Source organism: Piliocolobus tephrosceles, chromosome 10, assembly GCF_002776525.5.
Source record: "Piliocolobus tephrosceles isolate RC106 chromosome 10, ASM277652v3, whole genome shotgun sequence".
Lineage (NCBI taxonomy): Eukaryota > Metazoa > Chordata > Mammalia > Primates > Cercopithecidae > Piliocolobus > Piliocolobus tephrosceles.
Window position 1 is genome coordinate 85,898,979 of NC_045443.1, and position 13,938 is coordinate 85,912,916.

A 13,938-nucleotide genomic window follows, 5' to 3' on the forward strand; every position below is an offset into this window, starting at 1 on the left:
ATTCTAGGTAATAAAGAGGAGAGTAAATAATCCTTTGACAATGAGGGAATGCACAGAAGAAATGAGGAATTAGAAAGAGAAGAGAATATTTGCATACCACTGTGGTAAATGCACTCAGGATTCCATGACAGTAACAAAAATAACAGCCAATTAGCAGAAGCAAAAGTGAGGGACAGCATGAATCAATGCTGATTAAGTTAATGCAGCTGTGGGTCTTCCCGCAACAGTATCTGCAGCAAGGGAGCAGAGACAGTAGACAGGACAGGAGATAATGATCACCAGTAACTTCTAGTCACATCTTACTCTCCTTTCTCCCACAATCCTTCTGCTGACCCATACAATCACAGCACGTGTCTGCCATGTGTTTATGCTCAGTGTATCCTGGGCTCTGAACTATTATGATGCATAATTATTACTAGTCATGTGGAAGGTGGCAATTGACCTTGAAAATCTTACTCTCCTGACTGTAAGATATTTGGATGTTTTCTCTTTTTCCTTAAAATGGCAGGGAAACATTCTGGTTTTCTCTTGTTTCAGCATCTAACACATGGGATACCATCATGTTATGGTGGTCACACCTAAACAAAATTGATTCCATATATTTTTATTCTATTAGTAATACTTAATTTCAGTCCTAATTTGCTATATTCCCCTTGTCTAATTAATTTTCTGGCCTCAAAAACAGTCCAAGTAAACATACAACTGTTAATTTTTTGTGCATTTCCCATACAAGATGAATCCACTAGTCAGGACAAACACTGCTTACCTTTCAAAACTGGAGAATACACAATGAATTAGATATGCACATTTCAATTATGTAACAACTTCAGCCAACATACTGACATCTGCTTGATAGACCACTTACTAATGAAGTTTGTTTATAAATTTTGGCATCTCATATGCTGTATAGTTCTTGCTAAATATTTCAGTTTGAATTAAAATTTTTACAATCTACCCATCTGACAAAGGGTTAATATCCAGAATCTACAAAGAATTTAAACAAATTTACAAGAAAAAAATCAAACAATCCCGTCAAAAAGTGGGTGAAGGATATGAACAGACACTTCTCAAAAGAAAAGATTTATGCAACCAACAGGCACATGAAAAAATGCTCATCATCACTGGTCATCAGAGAAATGCAAATCAAAACCACAATGAGATACCATCTCACACGAGTTAGAATGGTGATCATTAAAAGTCAGGAAACAACAGGTGCTAGAGAGGATGTGGAGAAATAGGAACACTTCCACACTGTTGGTGGGACTGTAAACTAGTTCAACCATTGTGGGAGACAGTGTGGTGATTCCTCAAGGATCTAGAACTAGAAATACCATTTGACCTAGCCATTCCATTTCTGGGTATATACCCAAAGGATTATAAATCATGCTGCTATAAAGACACATGCACACATATGTTTACTGTGGCACTATTAACAATAGCAAAGACTTGGAACCAACCCAAAGGTCCATCAATAATACACTGGTTAAAGAAAATGTGGCACATATACACCATGGAATACTATGCAGCTGCAAAAAAGGATGAGTTCATGTCCTTTATAGCAACATGGATGAAGCTGGAAACCATCATTCTGAGCAAACTATCTCAAGGACAGAAAACCAAACATCGCATGTTCTCACTCATAGGTGGGAATTGAACAATGAGAACACTTGGACACAGGGCGGGGAACATCACACCCTGGGACCTGTCATGGGGTGGGGGGGAGGGGGGTGGGATAGCATTAGGAGATATACCTAATGTAAATGACGAGTTAATGGGTGCAGCACACCAACATGGCACATGTATACATATGTAACAAACCTGCACTTTGTGCACATGTACCCTAGAACTTAAAGAATAAAAAAAAAAGAAAAAAAAAGGAAAGTAAAAAAACTTACCAATATATGAAAGTAACAGTGTTGATACAAGTCACAATTACACTTCTTGAAACTCTCTCTCTTTCTCTTGCAACATACTGAAAAACAATAAAAAAAAAAAAAAATGCTTATTTGCTCTTAGTCAGAGATTCTGAGGTACACCATGACCTGGGCATTGTAAAAGGCAGCTTTTCTGTAAATACAGTAGCAGAAGATTGCAAAATTTAATGGGGAGCTTACCTTCTTATTACTATAGGGAAGAGGGAAGACTTCATTTGTCTTAAGGTAGTCTTTCAAAGTAGTTAAAACATTTCTTTCTCTGTATATGCATATATACACACCAAACATGCCTATATGCATTTCATATGTGTCTGTGTATACAAATAGGCATGACATGAGAGAAAGCAACACACCAAATGAAAATTATAATCAAAGGTAAGGGAACATATGAGCACTGGGCAGTATAGGGTAAGGTGAAAGAGTAACAAAAGCCAGCTACAGTGAATGGAAAGTCATGTTACCGCAAATTTTGTATTTGGCCTTACAGAAAACAAAGAGCATGCTGACAAAAGTTAAGGGCTCTGAAAGCCAGAGTAAAATAAAAGATGTATTAAATATACAAGAGAAAATCAATGAACGTATTTCGAATAAGAAGTCACACTATGAAACAGTTTTTACAGAAGAGTGTGACTAAAGGTTGAGTTTAGAAGGGCTAAAGAAAAGATCAGAGGCAGCAACTCATGAGATCATAAAGATGTCAGTGATGATAATGCTTCCTACCAAAAGAACTAAGCTTAGGAAGAGGCTCTGAGAGCTGAATCAGTATGTTTTGATAAAAGTGTGGAAAAGAAAGAACATGAGCAAATATGCCTCCAGAGCTCCACAACTAGGAGTCTGAGAAGATTCTGCTGCCTTACTTAAATAAGAAAGCAGAGGTAACCCCTTTATAAACCCTAAGAAGGGTCATGAAAACAATTATGTGAAGGTATTCTACAGGTAAATGGAGATGCAGCATTGAAGAGAGAGAGAGACATCAGAAACATGGATAAAGAGTTGGGACTCACTGGTTAGGATCTACTATGATGAATGAAGGACTTCTTAAAGACATTATGGGCATGTACACAGTGTGTGAAATGGCAATGCCATGCTTGATTAGGCACACATTTAGCAAAACAAAATACCTTATCTCATTATCCTCTTCATTAATTTGTATATTTTCAACTGCCCTTGTAAGACTTGGCTGTCTCTTCTGGAAAAAGAAGAAACACACATGCTGTAAAACGATCAATGAATGGTCTAATATTTAAGAGGTAAGTGGACTCTACTTTTATCTTTTATGTCAATAACTCCAAGAACAGTTTTTTTCAGCATGTAGCATGCAAAATGTTTTTGTAATAAAAAATTACGAGAGTTGCATGGTACCATCAACTCAACATTTTTAGGATGTTGGGGGATAAAGAGTAATAAAGAAGTTGACATTTAATCAAATTCAAAAGACATTTCAAGAAGCTGAATCACAATGATTTTTGCACATTTTAAAATTTTAGACAGGCTTCAATAAGAAGAGAACAAAAGAGTAGAAATCCAAAAATAGCAGATAATACAAATGACATTTCTATTTACCTTTTAAGTATATCATATGATTTTTGGCAGATCTTCCTTTTCATATTTAGTTCAGGCTATTAACACTAGTTCCTAATTCTTAAGTGTGAATAATCAGCTAGAGGGATTGTCTCCAGATGTAATGAGAAATGGGAAGCTTTCTAAAATTTAAATTTTGTTTAGATTATAAACTAAGGTAGAATTCACTGTTTTCGTAATGGATCATTTCTTAAGAAAAAAAGATTAATAATTTATGTAAACATAACATATTTAAAAAAAAAAAGGAATGGCAACACTTACCTTCCAGTATAAGGCTCCAAAAGCAAAGCCAATTATAAGAGAAAAGAATGCTGGCAATGCCATGGCTGCCCAGTGTAGGCTGGAGTCTCCAGGGGGATTTTTGGCCTTCCCTATAATTTAAAGAACACAGTGATGAATACAGCATATCCATCCTAGAAGTTTTTCTCTTATGCTGTGGTTGTTTTTAACTGTTTCTGTAACACATTCTGGACCTATATCTGTTTAAAGTATTCAAAAGATTGATTTTTCTGCTGAATATTGCTTTTGCAAGGCAATATAAGTCCATGTAGTCTCCAAAAGATGAACGCATTAAAAAAGAAAGAAATCACAGAGACAGAAAGAAATCTGGCTTGGGTAATTCTGACACATATGGAACACAGACTTAATGTATTTCTGGGGGGGGGGGGGGGGGCGGGAATGACTTACACTATCAAACAAATCTATCTCCCATGCCTTTATCTTGGTGTTTGGCTACGTTGGGTCAGCCAGATGTCCCAGAATCAAGGTAGCCAAACAGCATGTTCTTCCTGTTCTATACAAAGACCAAACCTGAGTCTTGAAATTCACCACTCAGACCAAAGGAAAGACCAGACTTAAAAGCAAAAAAGCAGCTTACTAAAGAGGGAGATATTCTGGAATTTGCTACCTAAAACCTTTCTCAGAGAGAAGGACAGCACCTAAAGAAGGGGCTTCAAACAAAGCTGTGTGGGAGACCTCACTAAGTACAGCAGACTTGCTCTCTGAGAGTGCGGTGACTACCACGTTGACAGTTCCATCCCTAAGACTATGAGCCAACATGCAATCCTGGAATCTGACTAAGACATAGCAGCAATCTTCCTGCAGGAGAGAGGGAGGGAGAAAAACAGCAAAGACTAGGTGGTGGGGCGGCAGTGCGGGGGAGGGTTGGGGGAAGCACCCATAGATTACTGAGCTTCACATCCTATAGAGGTCAATGTTACCTCACTTTTTTAATTTCACTTGTTCATGCGTGGGGCTTAAGAACCAGGTCTTCAGTCCATCAGGGATACTACTGTCCCTCTTGCAGGTAGACAAAAAGAACTTTATCAGAAGAGATTTGCTTAGACCTCCAGGGAATGACTTTCAATACTTTCCACTGCAGCTATCCAGTAGGAATCAATGAGATTTGAATTGTATGCCTCAAGGCCCAAATGAAGGGTATTTGGGGACAAAGCTTAAGCTGACAACAAAGTTTTGATTTTATGCAAAGATAGCCTGCAGAGAATATGTGTGGAGAGGAAGCTCATCTGGGCAGGATATGAGTAATCCCAAACTCCTGGGTTATTACCATATTAATTATATCTCCTTATTACCAAAACTATCCACTGTCCAGAAATCTTGGGAACTGACTTGTTTCATTTGACTAATAATAACCAACATCTGTAGACATATAGAACACAAAGAATTGTGCTATAATTTTGCTGAACTTCTTTTTAGAGTAAGCATTTTTAGGAGCACCATGCCTGTGACATGGTTATCTTGCTGTTTATGAAACAAGCAAATAAGTATTCTTCCTTGATTCAGATCTGGGGCTCACTAAAGGTTCAACATAATTACTGATCCAAAGTCTTATTGCATCTTATTATTCTAGTACTTAATGATGAACTCTTACAAGACATCAGGTATGTCTCCAAGAACACACATACTAACTCACTTAAAACTCACAGAAACTCTGTGAAGGAGGTATTATGATCTTCCATTTGACCGAAGAGTCAACAGAGTTTAACTTGACTGGTATATGAGTCCAGGAAGGTTGAGTCAAGACTATTTCTAGAAGATGTATAAGGTAATATCAAAGTTAGGATTTCTTTCTCTATCATTTAGGTACTGTCTGCAAGGATCTCAAACATAAACATCTTTTAAACATTCTCTTTACTTATCATAAAGGATATTACTGTTATGCTATAAACATAATTTCCTTTGGATAACTAGTAGGTTTGTATGTTATTCCATTATCCCATGACTTTTCCTTACACACTCACATCTCTGTAATAAGTTTTCATATGACCTGGTCCTCTGACATGGCCAGGTTTTGAGTTATCCCTGAAAACTAGCATGCTTTCTTCAAATTTCCCTAACCCTTCTCCCAAAAAACAGTCTTACTCCCTTTGTGCTACAACTAAAAACATTTTCATAATTCTATTATGATACATATTATGTACTGTACTATGAGTATTTACATCTGTTTCTCTTAGAATGTGAGCACCACAAAATCTTGTCTTGTGCATAGGTATCTAAGTGGCATATTCATGAGTGACATCACCTAGCTAAAAGTTGCTGACAATGCAAGACTCAAAATTTTTTAAAAAGAAAGAAAAAGGAAACAATGAACAAAAAAGAAGCTTGTCCATTCATCTTGCAATTTAAAAAGTAATCTCTAATTCAGAGGCACGGGATTAAATAGTTATTTTATATTTAGTTTATCTTTTAAAATCAGTAGGAAAGACTTTTGTTTCCAAACACGATGGTAGCAGACTAGCCTTTCCAATCTAAGTAATTATAATTCTGGACAAATTATGAGGCAACTCTTTTCAGAAATTAGGGAACAGCAGCACAAATGTGTAATTCATGAGACAGGGAATCCACACTATGTGAGGCTCATGTTTGCCCTGGCTTTCGGCTTTCAGCTCTCCTGTCTGGGGTGCACTTTCAGATTGAGGTGTGGAAGGCAGAGTCCAAGCAAGAATCAATGGCCTCACTAAGGCAGGGAGTCAAAGATTGAAATTCAGGGCTGCTGATGAGGCTGGGGTTTCTAGATCTCGGTTACTTCAAAGAAGGGAGCTGTGCAAAGAAGGAGCATCAGAAATCTCTAGATGAATCTCCTTAAGTTACTGGTCCAATAATAAGCTGTATATGTACCAGTAGAGATGTCACAAAACCTGACTAAAAAATAAAATAACAGCAACAACAACAACAACAAAAACAAAAACAAAAACAAAACCTTTGGGAAGCTATAATATTAACAGAGACCTTAGCAGTCACAGAACAATGGTGGACAAAGTTGTTGTGACAAGCAATATTGGAGAGATTTTCTGAGTACTTTAGAGGTATCTCAGATATTCTATGCCTTAGGAATAAGGCTACTTTCGCTTGTACCCAAGAAAGTTTAAAAACAAGGCTGGGAGAAAAGATAAACCTCATCTGCTAGTATTCGAACCTCTTACCAAAACACAATTCAATAGCCTCTAAAGAAATGCTATAGAATCTGAAAGATATGCAACAGCATAGAATTCATAATATCCAGCATTTAAACAATCACTAACCATTTAAAAAGAAATGTGACCCCTAATCAGGGAGGAAGAAGTCAATAGTCATCAACTCTGGGATGACCTACGTGTTGAAATTTGGAGACAAGAACTTTAGAGCAGCTATGATCATTATGCTTAAAAAGAATTTTTTTCATAATGAGTATGCAGATGGAAAATTCCAGCAGACAAATATAAAATACATTAAAAAATTAACTGGACATTCTAGAAGACAAAATATAAATTTATAAATAAAATAATTCACTGGATGAAAAATTCAGCAGATCAGAGATGGTAGAAGAAAAGGTCAATGAACTTGAAAGCAGACATGTAGAAATTACTCAGAAGAACAGAGAGAAAAGAGGATAAATAAATGAATAAAACTTCTGTGACCCATGACACACTAGCAAACTGCTAACATATATGCAAGTAGTATCTCAGAAAGAGAGAAGAGATAAAATGGATTAAAAAAAATTGAAAAAATTATGGCTATTTTTCCACCAAATTTCAGAGAAAACAAATTTATGTATCCAAAAGCTTGACAAATCTCAAGAAAGATAAATACAAAGAAAACCACTCGTAGGCATATTCTAGTTTAACTGTTAAAAAGGAGAACACTTTGAAAGAAGGCAGAGGAAGAAACGACCCAGTACATGCAGGGGAATAATAACACAAATGGTGGCTACTTTTTTTTTTTTTTTTCCAGAAACAGTATCTGCAGCTACACAAGAGAGTGATATTTTTAAAAGACTAAAAGAAAAAAAAAAATCCTGCTTACCCAGACTTCAATATCTAGTAAAAAGTACCTGCTACATGGAAGACAAAATAAGATATTTTTCCAATTAAAAAGAAAAAAGAATTTGCTGCCAGCAGATCTGTATTGTAAGAGATGCCAACGAATGTTTTTCAGCTTGAAGGAAATTAATAACAAATGGAAACTTGGACTGACAAGAGGGAATGAAGGGTACAGGAAATAACAAATATGCAGGTTAATATAAAAGACAATATATTTCTTCTTCTCTTACTTTAAAATACGTATGGCAGTTCAAAGCAATAATTGAACTGCACTGTGTATTGCAGACTGTATTGTGAAATTTACAACTGATGTAGATATGTTAATGTATGTCAATGATGACACAAAAGATGGGTATGGGTAAGTAAAACTATCCTGTTTCGAGGTTCTTGCATTTTTTTCTCAAGTGCTACAACAGTAACTCTAAGTAGAAGATTATAAGTTAAAGTGTATACTTTAATTCCCCAAATAATCACAACATAATGCAAAAGGGTACTGTTGAAAAGCCAACAGTAATTAAAATTAAACACTAGAAAAAAATTAAGTAGCCCAAAAAAAGAGTGAGAAATAAGGAACGGAAGATCAATACACAAATGAGACAGATAAAAAACAAATAAGAAAATGGTGGATTAAAATCCAACTATACTGATGATGTATTACATAGAAATGGATGAAACACTCTAATTAACAATCAGAGACACACTAAATAAAATAGTGAAACCCAAGTGTATGTTGTCTACCAGAAATGTACTTTAAAAATAAAGACAATAGACTGAAAATAAAGGAAAATCAAACATATACCATGAAAACAGTAAGCATAAGAAAGACTTGCTCTACTAATATCAGATAAAATACACTTCAAGCCAAAGAGCACTATCAGAGATAGAGGGATATTTCAGTAAGATTAAAAGGTCAATTAAACAGGGAAGATCTAACAACAGTCAGTGTATAAGCCCATAATAATAAAGCTTCAAAATATATGAAGCAAAAAACCCAAAACCAAAAGGAAAATCAGACAAATCCGTAAACAAAAGTAAACATTTTCAATTCTCCTTTCACAATAATTAATAAAAATTAGATACAATGTTTAATAAGGAAGAGAAGACATAAACAACACTATCAACCATTTTGGCCAAATTTGAGTGCTGCATTCAATAGTTAAATAATAAACATAAAATAGTTTCAGTAGATTTCAAAAAAATTATAGAGTATGTTTTCTGACAACAAAATTCATAAACCAGTAACAACAAGATACATAGGAAAACCTCAAACTTTTTGACATCAAACAACTCACTTTTATATTATCTGTGAATCAAAGAAGAAATAACAATTAACAAACATTTAGAAAAATAATAAAATCACAACATAAAAATGGGTGAGGTGCAGCTAAAGCAGTGTATATAAGAAAATTTATACATTTAAGTGCTTGTAATTAGCAAAAATAGTTTAAAATCAATGATCTAATTTTTCCACTTTGAAAGGCTAGAAAAAGCGGAGTAAATGAAACACAAAGCAAATGGAAGGAAATAATGAAGATTAGAAATCAATGAAATATAAGCAGAGAATTTAAGAAGACAGAGTTGCTTCTTTGAAAATTTAGTAAAATCCATAGTTAGTAAGAAAGCCCTTAATTGACTAACACACAAAGAGGGCCGTAGTCCCTTTTTGACACTTTCAGAACTGATATGTAATTTAGAATTTTAGGTTTTAGAAGATTCTGTCCTGCAAATAATGTATAACATATACTATCCCCAATGAATCCTGGGTAGCATCCTGTAATCAAATAAATTAATATTTCATTAGTAAAATATATATTCACTTTTAGAAAGAAAATCACTTCAGGTCAGGTTTTGCTGGCAACGAATTCCAAAATAAGTAAATTGCATTTTAGAGGTTTTTTTTTAAAAAAACATTTCGCATTGTAACAAGCTATTATGAATTAGTAATAAATTGCTACTTAGTTTCATGGACAGGTCTTCTAAGTCCCTGAACAAATGACAGTGCCCCATTTGTAAGTCTTAAGGGATGACCTTTTTAGCTTAGATCACAAGATGATTTTTTTTCTTCCCGCACCTTCCATGAGGCCAGAGAGTATTCAGTAAATACAATAACCTTTATAATGATCTTTGCCTGGATTTTAAAAGAAAACTGGGTTCTTGGCCAAAGAGGACAGACATTTCAGAAAAATAAGTCTATTGTTGTCAAACATATAATTCTGTAGTAAAATAACAAAATCATCAAATTTCAAAATGCACAATAGTAAATACTGATATACACAAAACTGAAAATATCTTTGGAATTCTATACGACCAGCACTTATATACTCAATTTTAAACTTCTGTTTTTGTCAGGCACATTCCACACAGAATATATTTTAATGATTCAACAAAAAGCATAAATCATATTTCTAAAATGAATTTTATGTCTTATTTAAAATAACCTTAGCAGAAAATTTATTGGCCTAATTCTCTAAACATTATCTCCAGCTCTAGGGAAATTCAACTCTACAAACTTAAGTCTCAGGAAGGTCGTAAAAGGAATAACAGTAACAGAACAGTATCAATAGTAATAAGTGTAGAAGTTTCCTTGAAAGCCCATGCAATACTCCTATAGGTGCTAATTGGAGCCATGCATGCATTAAATCAGATATATGTACTTACTATTACTGCTACTGCTGTCATTCCTAAGGGAGCTGGCTGCAACAGGGGGTAACATAAATGGTTTTGTGACACTGACTCTGGAATCTAAATAGAAAGCAATAATGTGTCAGTGTTATATGGTGATTTGTATGACTTATAGAGTCCCTGAAAGGTGAAGTGTAATACCAGATTACTTGCCAGGTCTGCTTCCCAAATCTAGAGTATTCAGCTCTTATTTATTTCATACTGGGTCCTGCTATTCTATTTTACTAAGAAATTCACCATTGTCACCTTGTAGAACAAATACTTATTGAATAAATATGTTAATAAATACAAATAATGACACATTGATGGTAATCTCTTATTAAAAAAGAAAGCCATGAATCCAGGTTTGTATTACAGAGACCCAGTAAAGGGAAAAGAGAGTCTCAATACAGAGTAACTGGGGAGGATCAGAATTTGTGACTTCAGAATTAGATCCTTAAGAAAAAAATTTGAGAAGGAACATTAAGTAGACTGGAGGTACAGAATAATATAATTGTAATTACTGGCAAATATTAGATGAGAAAAGGTATGAGTGGCCATCTCATATATTGTTTACTCACAAACAGCTCACTAATTTGAAATTGATGAATATTCCTTTGGCTTGGAAACCAAAAAATCTACAATCATTAGTTTCTTCTGTGCTGTTGATATTTGCTTTTTTATTAGACATATACATGCACATTATCTTGCTACAGCTAAACACAGAGGTAGATTCTTACTATATAGGGAAGATTTAAGTTTGTTGTTTACATTTGAACTGGAAATGCTTACATGTCTTACCTTTCTCAGGACTTAATGTCGAAGAAATCACACAATCACTAGTTTCAGATGCCACTACAAAGTCCTTGAAAGCATCAATGGATCTATTAAAAATTCTAAAGAATTCTTCAGGTGTAAAGAGCCTGGGTTCTGGGCTCTTGAATGATTTTTTTAGATCCTAGAACAACAACAAAAAAATAGGATTACATTTTTCAAATAGTCTTTAGACTTAACTGAGGTCAAGATAATGGACTATAAATATGTCCTTCAAAGATTAAAGTATTTGGACTCTTACAACTAGCACTTTTAGATGGCTGTTTCAATGTATGTAATCCAAATTGGTAATGTAGGGTAGTGATCTCAGTGGGATCACAAGTTGAATCTGGGGCAGTGAACACAATGTCTTGGCAAAATAATAATAATAATAATAATAATAATAACCTTAAAAACAAACTGGGGATATTTTTCTTTAGAGATGCTTATTAAAAACATGAGCGTTTATTTTTAAAAGATCCCTCCATTACAAGAAATTCTAGTCTTTAGAAAAAAAAGAGATCTCTCCATAATGCATGCTCTAATATCCAAAAATTAGAAAGTCAGATGATACTAAATATTGGCAAGGGAACTATTATATACTGCTGAGATAATGTAAGTTGGTACATTTGATATTATCCAGTAAAGTTAGACATGTGCCCCTCCTGTGACTCAGAAATTCCATTCTCAGGTAAATACCCTAGTGAAACTATTGCACATATATACCATCAGACATATAAAAAGGTTTTTTGCAGCAATATCTGTATCACTTATGTCAATCAAAAGAGAGTGGCTTAATAACTAGTGATACATTGAATTAGTGGAGTTCAGTTCAGGAGAAGGTTAACTACAGCTCTATGCTTTAGAGTGGATACATCTTCTAAACCTAAAGCTGAGTGAAAGAAGCAAGTTCCAAAATAATAAAAATGGTCTGATTAATGGATATAAAATTAATATAAAATTCCCCAAAGCAAATCAAAGCTATGTTGTAGGGATGCATAATGGATTATAAAGAAAAGTAGGTAACCGAAATAAACAACTACCTGTCACTTACTATGGACTATTCTAAGTGCGCTATATAGATTAACTCAATCTCCAAAACAACTGCGAAATATCATCGGTAATCTCCTGGGTTCCCACCAAAGTGTCATGATTAGTAAATGCACATTCTTTGTTGTTTGCAGTGTTCCTCCCAACATCACCATTGACCTAACTCATTTACCTAACTTATCTTTAAGGCTCTAATGCATATGTTATTTCCTTTGTGACACCTTGTGTGATATATTCTTTTCGTGACTTCTACTTCTTTTGAATGCTGTCAGCACACTATATGCAGTAGCAATATGAAAGAGTGGTTAACACTACATTCTAACTTTGGAAATTAGAAAATAAAACAATAGAAAGATTAAAGGTAGTGATTGGATTATTAGTATGGTAAGAATTATAAGATTGGAGAGCACAAATAGGATTGATGTTGGCTCTTACAGAGTAGCTGGAATTTGGATGGGACACAGGAAAAAAGCATTTAGGTATTAAGGTACAGAATCCTGTTTAAAACTTTGAATTTAAACTTATAGAAGTCTCCTAAGCTAATCTTTGGCCATTTGAACTGTATACCAAATCAGGTCTCCTAAGCATGATTCTGCTATAGACACAGTGTGATGAAAAAATGTCAAATTTTATTAATATTTATTTTACTCAGTATGGTATTAAAGTACTCATGACAAATCACCTAATGTCAACCCTGTTAGATGAATTCTGGCATTGTCCCTACTTTAAATATAAAGAAAGTGAGGTACAAAGAAGTTATGCTCACAGAACTCATTAGTGACAGAGCCAGAATTTAAACTTCAATATCTCACTCTTATTTTCTGGAGTACATTGCCTATTCCATGTGTCATGCCCATATCCTGAAGTTGGGGATGATCAGTTATCCAATGACTCTGAGGAGCCAAAATGTATTTCTTTGTTGTGATCTATGGGGTGATTACATTATGGATAAAAGGACAGGGATATGTGTCTATTACAGACAATTTTCCATTTAAATGAACACTTGTAACTTAACAGGAAGATTTTGAGGACTTCACTTATGAAAGATGAAGATAAAGGCAGGACTGATTTTGCATTGTAATGTAAATAAGTGTTATTTTTATATTAGATGACAATATTTAAGTCTGAATGCACACTTCAGTATTGCACTATAACTGCAAATACTTGTTTTCTTTGCTCATCTGAACAAGATTTTTAAATTTGAAGTTTATACAATCAAAATATCATAAAAGTGCCTCATTTTCCCCAACAGCACCAAGAAGCATGGGTTTTTAGAGAAGAGTAATGAAAAATAATCCCAATGAACACAAAGTTACCTTAGATGAGTTTTCTTTCACGCACTCCACAAGGTCATCCACTATATTCACAAGTTTGTCTATGATGGAATAATTACTCAAGCCTTCAGAAATATTTGAAAACTTGTCCAGAAGATCAGTCAAACTGTCTGACAATTGTACTACCATCTCGCTTATCCAACAATGACTTGGCTGCAAGATATGAAAAAGGAAACAAAACAGCTATTTTAATAAGTGCCATAAAACTCGGAGTACTCTTCAAAGCTATCATTTTAGTCACTCAAG

General features: G+C 34.5%; 1 protein-coding gene across 2 annotated transcripts in view; it reads right to left on the minus strand.

The window, feature by feature from the left end:
- KITLG (KIT ligand) overlaps positions 1-13,938 on the minus strand; it is an 87,792-nt gene that overhangs the window by 10,713 nt on the left and 63,141 nt on the right. Inside the window, exons 4-9 of one of the 2 annotated variants that reach the window (XM_023205300.2) lie at positions 13,675-13,845; positions 11,297-11,453; positions 10,493-10,576; positions 3,777-3,886; positions 3,056-3,123; positions 1,896-1,972 (exon numbers count right to left, since the gene is read on the minus strand). In XM_023205300.2, the coding sequence (XP_023061068.1) occupies positions 1,933-1,972; positions 3,056-3,123; positions 3,777-3,886; positions 10,493-10,576; positions 11,297-11,453; positions 13,675-13,845 (630 nt within the window). In that variant the 3' untranslated portion in view covers positions 1,896-1,932. The remainder of the gene's footprint in view (positions 1-1,895; positions 1,973-3,055; positions 3,124-3,776; positions 3,887-10,492; positions 10,577-11,296; positions 11,454-13,674; positions 13,846-13,938) is intronic. The other variant, XM_023205352.1, reaches the window with a different exon arrangement.